The sequence below is a fragment of the Corylus avellana genome, chromosome ca5 (genome assembly GCF_901000735.1).
Source record: "Corylus avellana chromosome ca5, CavTom2PMs-1.0".
In the NCBI taxonomy this organism is placed as follows: Eukaryota; Viridiplantae; Streptophyta; class Magnoliopsida; order Fagales; family Betulaceae; genus Corylus; species Corylus avellana.
In genome coordinates this window covers 33,331,166-33,347,278 of record NC_081545.1, presented here as the reverse complement: position 1 = coordinate 33,347,278, position 16,113 = coordinate 33,331,166, and the positions used below count along the sequence as shown (strand labels likewise).

General features: G+C 37.3%; 4 protein-coding genes across 4 annotated transcripts; all 4 read left to right on the top strand.

The window, feature by feature from the left end:
• Positions 1-743: 743 nt before the first annotated feature.
• On the top strand, positions 744-2,452 carry LOC132180856 (AAA-ATPase At3g28510-like). The gene has a single exon (XM_059593834.1). The coding sequence runs from the start codon at positions 768-770 to the stop codon at positions 2,304-2,306; it is 1,539 nt and encodes a 512-aa protein (XP_059449817.1). The 5' UTR covers positions 744-767; the 3' UTR covers positions 2,307-2,452.
• A 2,742-nt stretch (positions 2,453-5,194) lies between these two features.
• On the top strand, positions 5,195-6,903 carry LOC132182571 (AAA-ATPase At3g28510-like). The gene has a single exon (XM_059595856.1). The coding sequence runs from the start codon at positions 5,216-5,218 to the stop codon at positions 6,776-6,778; it is 1,563 nt and encodes a 520-aa protein (XP_059451839.1). The 5' UTR covers positions 5,195-5,215; the 3' UTR covers positions 6,779-6,903.
• A 3,667-nt stretch (positions 6,904-10,570) lies between these two features.
• On the top strand, positions 10,571-12,305 carry LOC132181060 (AAA-ATPase At3g28510-like). The gene has a single exon (XM_059594110.1). The coding sequence runs from the start codon at positions 10,626-10,628 to the stop codon at positions 12,081-12,083; it is 1,458 nt and encodes a 485-aa protein (XP_059450093.1). The 5' UTR covers positions 10,571-10,625; the 3' UTR covers positions 12,084-12,305.
• A 1,751-nt stretch (positions 12,306-14,056) lies between these two features.
• Positions 14,057-15,875, top strand: LOC132180952 (AAA-ATPase ASD, mitochondrial-like). The gene has a single exon (XM_059593966.1). It carries the CDS (start codon positions 14,121-14,123, stop codon positions 15,582-15,584), a length of 1,464 nt encoding a protein of 487 aa, XP_059449949.1. The 5' UTR covers positions 14,057-14,120; the 3' UTR covers positions 15,585-15,875.
• The last annotated feature ends 238 nt before the right edge of the window (positions 15,876-16,113 follow it).

The window sequence follows — 16,113 nt, the reverse complement described above, 5'->3', positions numbered from 1 at the left end:
GTGGGGCAGTGATTGGCAGCACGCGGCGTGCGTGGCAAGCCCACGCACCCCGTGCCAATTTTTTTTTTTTTTTTTTTTTTTTAAATATATTTTATTTTTTGCACGCCAGCGTGCTGTTTTCATTACCCATATTATATTTGTGTCTAGGGTATAGAGTGACGGCTGCTTTTTGTTCCAAGAGTCAAAGTGGGCCACAGAAAGTCTTCTTTTATTCAGAAGGGAGAAGGGCATCTGGTCGGCTAGCAAAAGCAGACGGCAGCCCCAGGCCCACAATGTAGACTGAATTAATTTTCTGCTCACACTAATTTATCATATTAATTAATATAATATATTTTAAATAATGAATATAAATAATATCAGCAGACAGCAATTGAGACATGCGGACTCGGGTTCAAAGTGCTCCAAGGGCCAAGGGGTATTGTTGCGCGCCAAGGATTCATGTCGCATGACATCAGCGTTTAGAGGTCATGGTACACGTAAGTGAGTGAATTGAAAGTGTAGCCACATAGATAACATATTCATACTCCATACTTTACGCACGCAGTAGGAAAGTTCTCTTTAATTTACAGCCTTTACCGAACTTGGGTTGGGCCACCAAAACAAGAACTGTTCAAAGTCAAGATCACGTGAGGACAACAAACCAAGGAGTTTCCAAGAAATGCATACTGACGTAAGCTACCCGGCCTGCACACTATAAGACATGTAAAGCATTCAAGCAATTCTGCATTAATTAGAGGAGAACAGTGAGCTAGACACAAAGATCAAACATGACACCAAAAGACATGTTCGCTAATCTAGGATCCATCATTGCCAGTTTGATGTTTGCGTGGGCTATGTTTAAGCAGTACTTTCCGTATCAGCTCCAAATGAGCATCGAGAAATACTCTCAAAGAGTGCTCTTGTTCGTTTACCCTTACATCCAAATCAGGTTCAACGAGCTCTCAGGAGAGCGTTTCTTCTCTCGGAGCCAAGCTTACACTGCCATCCAAACCTACCTCAGTTCCAGCTCCTCTACGCATGCAAAGAAGCTCAAGGCCGACATAGCCAAAAACAGCCAGTCTCTTGCTCTTAGCATGGATGACCATGAAGAGGTGGCTGATGAGTTTCAAGGAGTCAAACTCTGGTGGGCTTCTGGGAAAGATATTTCCAAATCACCCTCGTTTTGGAACCTGGAGGAGAAAAGATACTACAAGCTCACTTTCCATAAACGACACAGAGATCTCATTCTCGGGTCATACCTTGATCACGTCCTGAAAGAGGCTAAGGCCATGGAGGTGAGAAACCGCCAAAGAAAGCTTTACACCAACAGCGGGACGAATTGGAGCCACGTCATGTTGAAGCACCCGGCGAAGTTCGAGACAATCGCAATGGATCCTGAGAAGAAGAAAGAAATTATGGACGACCTCATCGCGTTCAGCAAGGGGGAAGAGTTTTATGAAAGAGTTGGAAGGGCTTGGAAGAGAGGTTATCTCCTCTATGGCCCTCCTGGAACAGGCAAGTCCTCCATGATTGCTGCCATGGCTAATCTTTTGGGCTATGACCTTTATGATCTTGAATTGACTTCGGTGAAGAATAACACTGATCTGAGGAAGCTGTTGATGGAAGTGCCAAACAAGTCTATTATTGTGATTGAGGACATTGACTGTTCACTTGATCTCACCGGTCAAAGGAAGACGAAGAAGAAAAAGGAGAAAGATGAAGCAGAAGAAAAGAAGGATCCGAAACAAAAACCGGAAAAAGAAGAGAAGGAAACGGAAGCAAGCCAGGTTACTCTTTCTGGGCTTTTGAATTTTATCGATGGGCTTTGGTCAGCAAGTGGCGGGGAAAGGCTGATTGTCTTCACCACTAATTATGTGGAGAAACTCGATCCAGCACTGGTTCGAGGCGGACGGATGGATAAGCACATTGAATTGTCCTACTGCAGGTTTGAAGCCTTCAAGGGGTTGGCTAAGAATTATCTTCAAATTGAATCTCACCCTTTGTTTGGCAGAATCCGTGAGTTGTTGGAAGAAGCAAATATGTGTCCAGCCGATGTTGCGGAGCATTTGATGCCCAAGCCAACTTCAGGGGATCCAAAATTCTCCTTGGAGAGTCTGATCAAAGGTCTTGAAAAGGCGAAAGAAGAAGCAAGGTTGAAAGCCGAGGAAGAAGCAAGGTTGAAAGCAGAGGAAGAAGCAAAAAAGATTGAACAACCAACCAAAGAAGAAGCAAAAAAGGTTGAACAACCAGCCAAAGCTGTTACCGAAAATGGGGAGGCCAAGCTTCTTGACGCACGTGCGACGGAAAATGGGAATACCAGTAGCTGATAAAAAGAAAAAGACCAAATGAAGGGGCCCATGTTTGACGGAAAAGATTCCAAGCTTTGCAAGTAGTGGGACCAAAAAGGACGGAATATGATCGTGTCTGTTTCGCCCGACAAAATGATTATAGCCTTTCGATTTTATTTTGTGGTATATATATGTGTTTTAAATAATGTGATTGTATATTTACTATATAAATAATTTAAATAATGTAAAATTTAAATATTTTTATATCTGTAATAAAATGTATGTTATTATTATTATTATTCTATCTGTAATAAAATGTAAAATTTACTCGGTTAATGAAATTACTGATTTTAGTCAATAAGTCTGAGAAGGATTAACTTGTTTACATATTACTATTATTTTTGTTTTTGTTTGAAAAGATCATACAAGCAGATAGAACATAATACATGCATGCTATAAAAGCGAATAGTCATCTTCAAAGAGTAGAGAGTAATCTATAATTAGTGACAGATTTCATTATACCACTTCTCGATCAACATTTATTAATAATCAAAATGTTTCAAAACAGCGATATATAGTTAATTGGATATGCATACTTCTATTCATAAACATGGACCCACAATGCTACCCTCCTTGTGCTGTGATAGTCTTTTCTCATTCTCTTTGGATCGGAATAGGATGTTCTCAATTTCAAAAGAAATTGATAGTATTTGGTTAATGTATTTTAGAAGGATCAAACTAACATTTTAATTTTTTGGACAGTTTTGCCCTCTAAAATACATTAACTAACCGGATACTCTATATCTATTTCATTTAAAATGAAGAAGATCATTTTTCCCTTGGATCAATCAATCGTTTGACAATCAATCCTGCATTTATAATGCCTCTAATTTGTCATGGCATTCTCTACTATTATACTACTTCGCAAGTCACCTTTTTTTTTTTTTTTTTTTTCAAAAATAAAAAGAAAAAAGAATAATACGTGAATTTCTTATGGTCTTTTTTTTAAAAAATTTTTTTTAATTGAATAGGGAAAAAAGGGTTATAGGAGAGGATCTTTCCCTTTCTTAATTCAATGTAAAAGAACGAGAGATCCTTAATTTGTGAATGCTTCCAAAAATAAAATGGGAAGTGGACCACTTAGTAAGAGCATATGCACAAAAATTTGTATTACGAGACATTTTCAAAGCATTCCAACTTTGAAAGGAGGACAAACCTAATCTAATATCATAAACTATATTAGAAAAATTCCAAGAGGAAAAAATAGAGGGAGTATTGATAGCCAAAATCACAAGAAGAGCATCACCCTCCAAAAAAAAGTGAACCAAAGCTTGAGAATAAAGTCAACTAAGATGCAAGAAGAGCGGCTGAAGCTTCACCGATAAGAAGGTTTGTGACAAGCAACTTCTGAGTGACTGCCCAAATAATATTGCAGTACTGATGATAGCAGCAGCCACAGCAGTCAGCAAAAGAATCCTTTACAGCAATATCAAAATTCCCTTTGATACATCCCAGCCTAGGAGGAATCCAAAGAGTTATTAGTAGGCTATATGCCATATACGGACCATGTAAGAAAAATAAGTAATTAGATTGATTTCTACAAGGCTTGGTGCTGTAGATTGCTCACTTTTGTCGGAGAAAATCACTGCTAGAATGGATTCTTGGACTTCTAAAAAGTTATCTTTTGCAAATATATTTGACGAAAATTTTCGTATTGCCTAAAAAGATTATTAAAACTATTGAGCAGAAATTCACGAGGAAGGTGCAGCAAAAGCAAAAGTGGCTTTAGAGTTTGTGTTCCAAAAAAAAGATGGAGGTTTGGAAATAAAAAAAGATATAAGAGTGAAATCGTGAAGCCATAATATTGAGGGAGATATACATGCATGGAGTCTATTTGCATAAGCTGGCCTTTGAGTAATTGCTTGGCTCAGGGGGAATTTATTAAAAGGGATGAGTTTTTAATTGGAAGGTGTGGATTCCTCAAAGTAGCACATGAAGCTGGAGATTGATTTTAAAGATGAGAGATTTTATAAAATTTGAAATGGGGATGGGAAGAATATACACCTTATGGTTTGATTGGTGGTATCTCGATGGAGTATTCTATAAGAAATATGGATATAGAGTGGCATATGATGCACAAAGCTGTAAGATAAAGGCAAGATTATCAAGTGTATTGAAAGATTTAGATACATATATTATTCTAAAGATTAGATACACTTCAAGTTGTATGGAAACACAAAGTTGTATAGAATCTTTATATATTGAACATCATACGCATGCTGTTTAGGTATTCAACCTTAAAGCACTTACAAATTTTTTCAAAAGTTAAATCAAAGAGTCGCTATTTGCTTGGTTGGAAGAAGAATAGTTGAGTTGTTTTTCTTTTTTTTAGGGTTGTTTATTATAGTACTTTTGGTTTATTATGTAAAGAAATTTGTGGTAGAGATGGGTGGCTTGATACCCTTGGGAAGTATCAAGAGTTTCAGGCTTCGAAAAGTTTTTGTAAAAAGTTTGTTTTGTTGAATAGAAAATTCATTTATTAAAAAAAAAGTCAAAAGATTTGACAAGTTGTGTTAGAATTTTTTTTTTTTGACATGTTCGCACAAGAGGGGAAGAGAGGTTCCAACTAGTGACCTCTACATCATAAAGCGTGGTCACAGCCGATTGTACTACCTCTTGGGAACAAGTTGTGTTAGAGTTAAATATTAATAATGTAAACGTAATTCAGTGATGATCCACCCACTCGGCACTCAGTAGGAAATTTCTCTGCGGCAGCCTTTACCGACCTTTGAGTTGGGCCACCAGTCAAATTCAATATTAAATCACATGGGTAATGGGCCAAACCAATGAGTTTCCTAGAAATGCAAACTGACGTAGGCTACCCTGCATTATAAGAGAGGTAAAAGACTCCAGCAATTCTGCATAAGAGGAGAAAAAAAATATCAAACATGGAAGCAAAAGACATGTTTGGTAATCTAGGATCCATAATTGCCAGCTTGATGTTTGTGTGGGCAATGTTTCAGCAATACGTTCCTTATCAGCTCCAACACAACATCGAAAAATACTGTCAAATATTGGTGAGGTTCGCTTACCCTTACATCCAGATTAGGTTCGATGAGCTCACTGGAGACTATGATATCTTCCGGAGTGAAGCTTATACTGCCATCCAAACCTACCTCAGCTCCAGGTCCTCTACGCAGGCAAAGATGCTCAAGGCCGACATAGCTAAAAACAGCCAATCTCTTGCTCTTCGCATGGATGACCATGAAGAGGTTGCTGATGAGTTTAAAGGAGTCAAACTCTGGTGGGCTTCTGGGAAGGAAGTTTCCAATACACCCTCATGGTGGACCCCGGAGGAGAAGAGGTACTACAGGCTCACTTGCCACAAACAACACAGAGATCTCATTCTCGGGCCGTACCTTGATCACGTCCTGAAAGAGGCTAAGGCCATGGAGGTGAGAAACCGCCAAAGAAAGCTCTACACCAACAACGGGACCACTTGGAGCCACGTCATGTTGAAGCACCCGGCGAAGTTCCAGACACTCGCAATGGATCCTGAGAAGAAGAAAGAAATTATGGACGACCTCATAGAATTCAGCAAGGCGGAAGAGTTTTATGAAAGAGTTGGGAGGGCTTGGAAGAGAGGTTATCTCCTCTATGGCCCTCCAGGAACAGGCAAGTCCTCCATGATTGCTGCCATGGCCAATCTTTTGAGCTATGACCTTTATGATCTTGAATTGACTTCGGTGAAGAATAACACTGATCTGAGGAAGCTATTAATGGAAGTATCAAGCAAGTCTATTATTGTGATTGAGGACATTGACTGTTCACTTGATCTCACCGGTCAAAGGAAGACAAAGAAGAAAAAGGAGAAAGATGAAGAGGAAGAAAAGAAGGATCCGAAACAAAAAAAGGAAAAAGAAGAGAAGGAAACGGAAGCAAGCAAGGTTACTCTTTCTGGGCTGCTGAATTTTATTGATGGGCTTTGGTCAGCTTGTGGCGGGGAAAGACTGATTGTCTTCACAACAAATTATATGGAGAAACTCGACCCAGCACTGATTCGAAGCGGGCGGATGGATAAGCACATTGAATTGTCCTACTGCAGGTTTGAAGCGTTCAAGGGGCTGGCTAAGAATTATCTTAAAATTGAATCTCACCCTTTGTTTGGCAGAATACGTGAGTTGTTGGAAGAAGCAAATTTGTCTCCAGCCGATGTTGCGGAGCATTTGATGCCCAAGAAAGCTTCAGGGGATCCAACATTCTCCTTGGAGAGCCTGATCAAAGGTCTTGAAAAGGCGAAAGAAGAAGCAAGATTGAAAGCCGAGGAAGAAGCAAGGTTGAAAGCCAAGGAAGAAGCAAAAAAGATTGAACAACCGGCCAAAGAAGAAGCAAAAAAGGTTGAACAACCGGCCAAAGAAGAAGCAAAACACGAAGATAAAGCTGTTACCGAAAATGGGGAGGCAAAACTTCTTGACGCACGTGCGACCGAAAATGGGAAAACCAGTCATTAGCTGATAAAAAGAAAAAGACCAAATGAAGGGGCCCATGTTTGACGGTAAAGATTCCAAGCTTTCCAAGTAGTGGGACCAAAAACGACGGAATATGATGTTGTCTGTTTCGCCCGACAAATGAATATTAGCCTTTAGATTTTATTGTGTATAGTTGTATTTCATGGTGTATGTGTTTTAAATAATGTGATTGTATATTTACTATATAAATAATGTAAATAATCTACTCAAAAAAAAATGTAAATAATGTAAAATTTAAATATTTTATATCTGTAATAAAATGTAATGTTATTATTATTATTATTATTATTAAAAAATGTTAAATTTACTCTGTTAATGAAATTTGAATAGTGACATTTTTAGAAAATTGAAGGGTTTAATGACATTTGAATAGTAACATTTTTTGAAAATGTTACTACGTTGCCACTTTTTAACTAAAATAGTGACATTTGAAAAGTGTTACTATTCACATGTCACTATTCACACTCAATTAGTGACGTGTAAATAGTAAAACATATCAAAATTTGAAAGTATTGGTGCCCAAAATTTGAGTTTAAAACAATCATCCACACCCAAAAACTTCAAAAAAAAACTTCACTTTCATCCACACACATAAATCTTTTTCCTAAAAAAAATAAATAAATAAAAAACACATTGTTGCCAGTTCCAAATCGGCAGCCACCTCTAGCGTAGGGGTGACCCACGAGCCACCCATGTGGCTGGGGGTGGCCTTCGGGCTACCCCTCTAATTTTATTTTTTTTTAATATATATATATTATTTTGGTAAAAATTATTATTATTTTTTTAATTTTTAAAGGATAGTAACGTTTGAATAGTGCAAAACGGCACATTTTGAAAGGTGTTGTGCACTATACAAACGACACGTTCTAAAAGGTGTCGTTTTGCTGAAAAGGGTACCAAATAGTGTTGTTTTGCATTGTTCAAACGACACTATCCTCTTTTCTAGTCTTTGCACTTTTTATCATTTTGAAATTTAAAAAAGGAAAAATAAATAAATAAATAAATAAAGGTAACTATTTTAACGTCACTAACCATTTAATGACGTTTTTGGGCCGAAAAACGTCATTATATTATGTGAGTCACAAAACCAAGAAATTTTTTGTAGTGTAAATTACTGATTTTAGTCAATAAGTCTGAGAAGGATTAACTTCTTGACATATTACTATTATTTTTGTTTTTGTTTGAAAAGATCATACAAGCAGATAGAACATAATGCATGCATGCTATAAAAGCGAATAGGAATCTTCAAAAGAGTAGAGAGTAATCTATAATTAGTGACAGATTTCATTATACCACTTGCTCGATCAACATCATTAATAATCAAAATGTTTCAAAACAGCGATATATAGTTAATTGGATATGCACTTCTATTCATAGACAGGGACCCACATTAATGCTGCCCTCCTTGTGGTGATAGTATTTTCTCTTCTTTTTTTTTTTTTTCTTTTTTTTTTTTTAATATTCAAAAAGAATAATACGTGAATTTCATGGTCAATTTATTAGTATGCTATATGCCATATACGGACCATGTAAGAAAAATAAGTAATTAGATTGATTTCTACAAGGCTTACTGCTGTAGATTGCTCACTTTTGTTGGAAAAAATTACTGCTAGAATAGAATATTCTTGGATTTCTAAAAATTTATCTTTTGCAAATATATTTGACTAAAATTTTCGTATTGCCTAAAAAGATTATTAAAACTATTGAGCAAAAATTCACGAGGAAGATCAAAGGTGCAGCAAAAGCAAAGTGGCTTTAGAGTTTGTGTGTTCCAAAAAAAAAAAAGATGGAGGTTTGGAAATATAAAAAGATATAAGAGTGAAATCGTGAAGCCATAATGAGACATGCATGGAGTCATTTTGCAAAAGTTGGTTCCCTTTGAGGTGCTTGGCTCAGGGAGAATTTATTACAAGGGATGAGTTTTTGGAAGGTATCCATGGATTCCTCAAACTAGCACATGAAGCTGGAGAAAGATTTTAAAGATGAGAGATTTTGTAAAATTTGAAGTGGGGATGGGAAGAATTTTACACTAATTATGGTTTGATTGTTTCCATCTCGATGGAGTATTCTATAAGAAATATGGATATAGAGTGGCATATGATGCATGCACAAAGCTGTAAGATAAAGGCAAGATTATCAAGTGTATTAAAAGATGGAAACTGGTTTTGGAAACCAGCCAGATTAGAGGCTTGGTGGATGTTATCAGTAGATTAGATGCATATTTTATTCTAAAGATTAGAAACACTAAGTTGTACAGAATCTTTATATATTGAACATATCATACGCATGTTGTTTAGGTATTCAAGCTTAAAGCACTTGCAAAATCTTTCAAAAATTAGATCAAAGAACCACTAGTTGCTTGGTAGAAGTATATATATATATAGTTGAGTTGTTTATTACAGTACTATGTGGGGAAACTTGTAGCAAACATGAGTGGTTTGATAATGTAATTTAGAAGTATTGAGAGTTCCAGCTGATCAGTAGTTGAAAAGTTTTTAAAAGGTGTGTTTGGATGAATAAAAATCTCATTTATTAAAAAGTAAATAAATTTATGATGCATACGAACTAATAATAAAATAAAGGAAATGATAAATTGACTACTTCGAGAGAGTTGTAATCTCTAATGGCTACTTTGAGGGAGTATAATATTTACCTCCAAAACATAGTAAACTATATTCTAAAACAATAATTAACTCATACTTGTTTATTGATAATTTCTCCTTTAAATAGAAGAATAATTACATAGAGCAATAAAATACCTAATTTGACTAGGACTAGGATTATGTTTTACGTAATGTTAAGAATTATTTTTTTTATTATTTTTTTATTCTTTTAAAGTTAATGTGACTTTTAAAATTACTATTTTTATTTCACTAAGACCTTTTCATATTGGATATTTGTATAGAGTCAGGACTGAAAAATTTACTCTCCTTATTGGACTTGAAAATTATATTCTTTTACTAGAAAATCTTAATAGTTTCTACTTGAGCTCCAAGAAAGGAATATATCAATTTGACTACCTGCGTTGAGTTAAATATTAATATTAATGTAAAGAGTAAACTTAATCCAGTAGAGAATAACTTATATAGGGAGGTTGTACAAAATGTGAGTTTTGTGCCACCAATCAGAAGATGACACCTAAGCTAAATTTATCAAACTCAAATTTTTTTTAAAAAGCCTAACTACACCACATTATAAATAAAAATTAATTATAAATTAAAAAAAAAAAACAAAACAAAATTGAAGGCAACCACCCCTCACCCACTTGGGGTGGCCGGCGAGCCACCCCAGGCCATAGGAGTGGCCGCGCGGCCACCCCATGGCCTGGGGGTGGCGGCCGGCCACCCAAAGTAGGGGAGGGTCACCCCTTCAATTCTGTTTTTTTTTTTCAAATAAAAAAAATTAATTTTTTATTTTATTAGAGTGTAATATGGTGTGGTTGAGTTTTTATTTTAAGTATAAATCTAATAAAATTGACTGATGTGTCAATTTCTTATTGATGACACAAAATGTAACTTTTGTGCAACCTCCCAATATAAGTTATTCCCAATGCGGTGATAGTCTATAGCCACGTAATGATCTCCACCCAGTCGGCACTCACTAGGAAATTGCGCTGCTGCAGCCTTTACCGACCTTTGAGTTGGGCCATCACCATAAAGCTACCAGTCAAACTCAATATTAGATCACATGGATAATTAATGGGACAAACCAATGAGTTTCCTAGAAATGCAAACTGACACAGGCTACCCTGCATCCTATAAGAGAGGTTAAAAAGACTCGAGCAATTCTGCATTAGAGGAGAAAAAAGAGGGAGAAAAAAATATCAAACATGGAAGCAAAAGACATGTTTGCTAATCTAGGATCCATAATTGCCAGCTCGATGTTTGTGTGGGCAATGTTTCAGCAGTACGTTCCTTATCAGCTCCAACACAACATCGAAAAATACTGTCAAATATTGGTGAGGTTCGTTTGCCCTTACATCCAGATTAGGTTCGATGAGCTCACTGGAGACTATGATATGTTCCGGAGCGAAGCTTACACTGCCATCCAAGCCTACCTCAGCTCCAGGTCCTCTACGCAGGCAAAGAGGCTCAAGGCCGACATAGCTAAAAACAGCCAATCTCTTGCTCTTCGCATGGATGACCATGAAGAGGTTGCTGATGAGTTTCAAGGACTCAAACTCTGGTGGGCTTCTGGGAAGGAAGCTTCCAATACGCCCTCATATTGGACCCCGGAGGAGAAGAGGTACTACAGGCTCACTTGCCATAAACGACATAGGGAGCTCATTCTCGGGCCGTACCTGAATCATGTCATCAAAGAGGGAAAGGCCATCGAGGCGAGAAACCGCCAAAGAAAGCTCTACACCAACAGCGATTCCAAATGGAGCCATGTGGTTTTGAAGCACCCCGCTTCGTTTCAGACACTCGCAATGGATCCGGAGAAGAAGAAAGAAATTATGGAGGACCTCATCGCATTCAGCACGGCGGAAGAGTTTTATGAAAGAGTTGGGAGGGCTTGGAAGAGAGGCTATCTCCTCTATGGCCCTCCAGGAACAGGCAAGTCCTCCATGATTGCTGCCATGGCCAATCTTTTAGGCTATGACCTTTACGATCTTGAATTGACTTCGGTGAAGAATAACACAGAGCTGAGGAAGCTATTGATGGAAGTATCAAGCAAGTCTATTATTTTGATTGAGGACATTGACTGCTCACTTGATCTCACTGGTCAAAGGAAGAAGAAGAAGAAGAAAAACGAGAAAGATGAAGCAGAAAAAAAGAAGGATCCGCAACAAAAACCGGAAAAAGAAGAGAAGGAAACGGAAGAAAGCAAGGTTACTCTTTCTGGGCTGCTGAATTTCATTGATGGGCTTTGGTCAGCTTGTGGCGGGGAAAGACTGATTGTCTTCACAACTAATTATGTGGAGAAACTCGACCCAGCACTGATTCGAAGCGGGCGGATGGATAAGCATATTGAATTGTCCTACTGCAGGTTTGAAGCGTTCAAGGGGCTGGCTAAGAATTATCTTCAAATTGAATCTCACCCTTTGTTTGGCAGAATCCGTGAGTTGTTGGAAGAAGCAAATTTGTCTCCAGCCGATGTTGCGGAGCATTTGATGCCCAAGAGAGCTTCAGGGGATCCAACATTCTCCTTGGAGAGCCTGATCCAAGGTCTTCAAAAGGCGAAAGAAGAAGCAAGATTGAAAGCCGAGGAAGACGCTAAAAAGAAGGAACAAGCGGCCAAAGAAGAAGCAAAAGACCAAGAAAAAGTTGTTACCGCTGACGAATAATGGGGACCAACAAAACAATTCTAGACGAACGCGCGACAGGAAAATCAGTCATCAGCTGAAATACAAAAAGACGGAATGGAGAGCCCGTGTGTGCGGAAAAGGACGGAGGACGATCCTCTCCGTTTCAGCTGAGCTGAGAAAATAAGTTTAGCCTTCCGATTTTATTTTGTTGCATATATAAGTGCATTTAATGATAAAGTAGATGTTTTAAAACGAGATTCAGCCCCCCGTTTATTATTTCAAACTTTATTCTAATTTGAAGAAATTATTATAATTGTGGCTTTCAATGTTTAAATTAAGTGTTAAATATTACTAAAATTGGTAAGATGATTTAAATTTATCTTTAAAATGACTGAGATATCATGTCCTTAAAAATAAGAATTTCATCCGGAAAACCCGATAGTACAATGTTAGGTTTGTGGAGCTGTTACTTGGGAATGATCAAATGTTAATTGGTCCTAACGGAGTGTATCATTTCCTCTAGTGGTAGTTGGACCACTAGATCTGATGATTTTGATTTGGTGTCAGTGACAATTCCAATAGTGACAATTCCAAATACGTGCCATGAGGCCGATCATGACCACTCTTAAGGAATTTTGAAGGTGGTGTGACCACTCTTAGAAATTGGATTAGAATGGCTAACCACCCATGGAGTTTAAAGGAATAATAAAAATTAAATTAATGTGATAGCAGTAGATCACATTTCCAGCAATGGCGGATCTACGTAGGGCGGGCAGGGGCGCCCCAGCCTACTGAAGAAGAGGAAGAGATGTAGTTACAAATGGAGGCACAAAGAAGAGAAGAGACGTATATAGTTCACAAATGACGTATGAGGTGGAAATATTAACTACATAATGAGGTGTCCATCGATAAGAGATGGGCTATGTAAGGCGGCTTTATATGGAGAAAGTTTAGTCTGTAGTCTTAGACGTAGGCTCTTAGCATCTAAGTACAGCTGGCTTTAATTACTTTTTATTTTTTTATTTTTTTTTCTTCTCTTTTTTAGTTATTCTTTTGTTGGGTTTTTGTCAATTATGCAAGTAAAATCAGTTAGAGAAACGGTATTTGATTAGGGAAAAAAAATATATATATATATATAGAAATGATATTTTATGTAGAGAAAAATGCCACTTTGCTGTACTTAATCTACAAAAAATATTTCATTTTAGGAAATATTTTATCAGAAAACAGATCCTCTCCATTTCATTTGAAATGAAAATGAGCTATTTAGACTAAATAATGAGATATAATTGTCATTTTCTTAAAAGATATAGATATTTTTGTTACCTATATCCCACCATTTAGCCGAAATATGAAATACTGTGGACGCTTTCCAGTTTTATCAAGACTCACACGAGTCAACTACGTTTCTTAATGTTATTTCTTACCGAATTCTCTCGCAGGATTGGGTTTTTGAAGAGTAGTAAATTTGGATATATGAAAAAATAAAACCAAGAATTAAAGAATAAAAGAATATTCAAAAATATTTTATTATTTTAATATCGCCCCTCTTATACTCGACGAGTATTCCTAGATTCGCCACTGCACTTTCACGTCAGTTAATTTTTAGAGACATGATGTGATAATGCCAAATTGCAGTGCCATGCCAGAATATATATATATATATATATATATAAATATAAAAGTCTAAAACACTCAAAAATAATCGAAACATATTTTTAAAAAACCTAAAATTAAAATTTTTCAACAAAAAAAAAAAAAAAAAAAAAAAACTTTTTGATTTAGAAACTCAATTTACCTTAACTTTGCATAGCGAGACGAAGACCAAGACCATATAGTGGGAAAGTGCGTTGCAACCGCGTTACGTGTATTAGTGTATACCGACCTTCAAAACAAAACTACCAGTCAAAGACAATATTATATCAAAAGGGAATGACGGCCAATAACTTAGCAAGGAAGAGAGAAATGCAAATTGATACACGCTACCCTGCATTATAAGAGAGAGAGAGAGGTAAAGGGTTCAAGCAATTCATTTCTGCATCAGAGGAGCTAGGAAAGAAAAAAAAAAGATCAAACATGACAACAAAAGACATGTTTGCTAATCTAGGATCCATAATTGCCAGTTTGATGTTTGCTTGGGCTATGTTTCAGCAATACTTTCCGTATCAGCTCCGGAAGAACATCGAGAAATACTCTGGAAGAGTGCTCAGGTTCGTTTACCCTTACATCCAAATCAGGTTCAACGAGCTCTCAGGAGAGCGTTTCTTCTCTCGGAGCGAAGCTTACATTGCCATCCAAACCTACCTCAGCACCAGATCCTCTACGCAGGCAAAGAAGCTCAAGGCCGACATAGCCAAAAACGGCCAGACTCTTGCTCTTAGCATGGATGACCATGAAGAGGTGGAGGATGAGTTTAAAGGAATCAAACTCTGGTGGGCTTCTGGGAAAGATATTTCCAAATCACCCTCGTATTTTAATCCGGAGGAGAAGAGGTACTACAGGCTCACTTTCCATAAACAACATAGGGATCTCATTCTCGGCTCATATCTGAATCATGTCCTCAAAGAGGGAAAGGCAATCGAGGTGAGAAACCGCCAAAGAAAGCTCTACACCAACAGCGCCTCCAAATGGAGCCACGTGGTGTTGAAGCACCCGGCCAAGTTCCAGACACTCGCAATGGAACCGGAGAAGAAGAAAGAAATTATGGACGACCTCATCGCTTTCAGCAAGGCGGAAGAGTTTTATGAAAGAGTTGGGAGGGCTTGGAAGAGAGGTTATCTCCTCTATGGCCCTCCAGGAACAGGCAAGTCCACCATGATTGCTGCCATGGCCAATCTTTTGGGCTATGACCTTTATGATCTTGAATTGACTTCGGTGAAGAATAATACTGATTTGAGGAAGCTATTGATGGAAGTACCAAACAAGTCTATTATTGTGATTGAGGACATTGACTGTTCAATTGATCTCACTGGTCAAAGGAAGGGGAAGAAAAACGAGAAAGATGAAGCAGAGGAACAGAAAGATCCGAAACAAAAACCGGAAAAAGAAGAAAAGGCTACCGAAGCAAGCCAGGTTACTCTTTCTGGGCTGTTGAATTTTATTGATGGGCTTTGGTCAGCTTGTGGCGGGGAAAGACTAATTGTCTTCACAACTAATTATGTGGAGAAACTCGATCCAGCACTGATTCGAAGCGGGCGGATGGATAAGCACATTGAATTGTCCTACTGCAGGTTTGAAGCGTTCAAGGTGCTGGCTAGAAACTATCTTCAAATTGAATCTCACCATTTGTTTGACAGAATCCGTGAGTTGTTGGAAGAAGCAAATTTGTCTCCAGCCGATGTTGCGGAGCATTTGATGCCCAAGACAGCTTCAGGGGATCCAACATTCTCGTTGGAGAGCCTGATCAAAGGTCTTGAAAAGGCGAAAGAAGAAGCAAGATTGAAAGCCGAGGAAGAAGCAAGGTTGAAAGCCGAGGAAGAAGCAAAAAAGATTGAACAAGCAGCCAAAGAGCCAGAGAAAGTCGTTACCGCTGAAGAATGATGGGTAGCCAACAATTCTACCCAAATGTGCGATGGAAAAGCAGCCACCAGCTGACTTTTTTTTTTTTTTTTTTTTTTTTCCAATTTTTCAAAGGACAAAATGGAGGACTGTCTCTTTTGTTTTTTGGCCTTTTCTTTTCTTTTTATGTGGTATGAGCTGGACCTGTGATACCTAAACCCTAAATTAAAATAATTGAAATTATATCAAGCATACCTTGTATTTTGTCTCGTTTTAATTTATAAGTCTAGTTTTCAATTTTTATGATTAATTTAAAATCCTAGTTTATGTGTCTCTCGGATCTTCATAGCCATAAGAGATTTTAATTGAGTACACAAAATTCTTTAATTTTCTGAATTTTCATCCATCTTCTTAAAATTTAAAAACTTTCAATTTAGTGTATTAAACTTTCAGAAAGTTTGCAATATCATGCATCCTAACAAAGGCCTTGGAAATTCTCAATTTTTTTTAATTTTTTTTTTATATATAAAAAAAGATTATTTAATTAAGATGATTTTGTAATTTATATAAA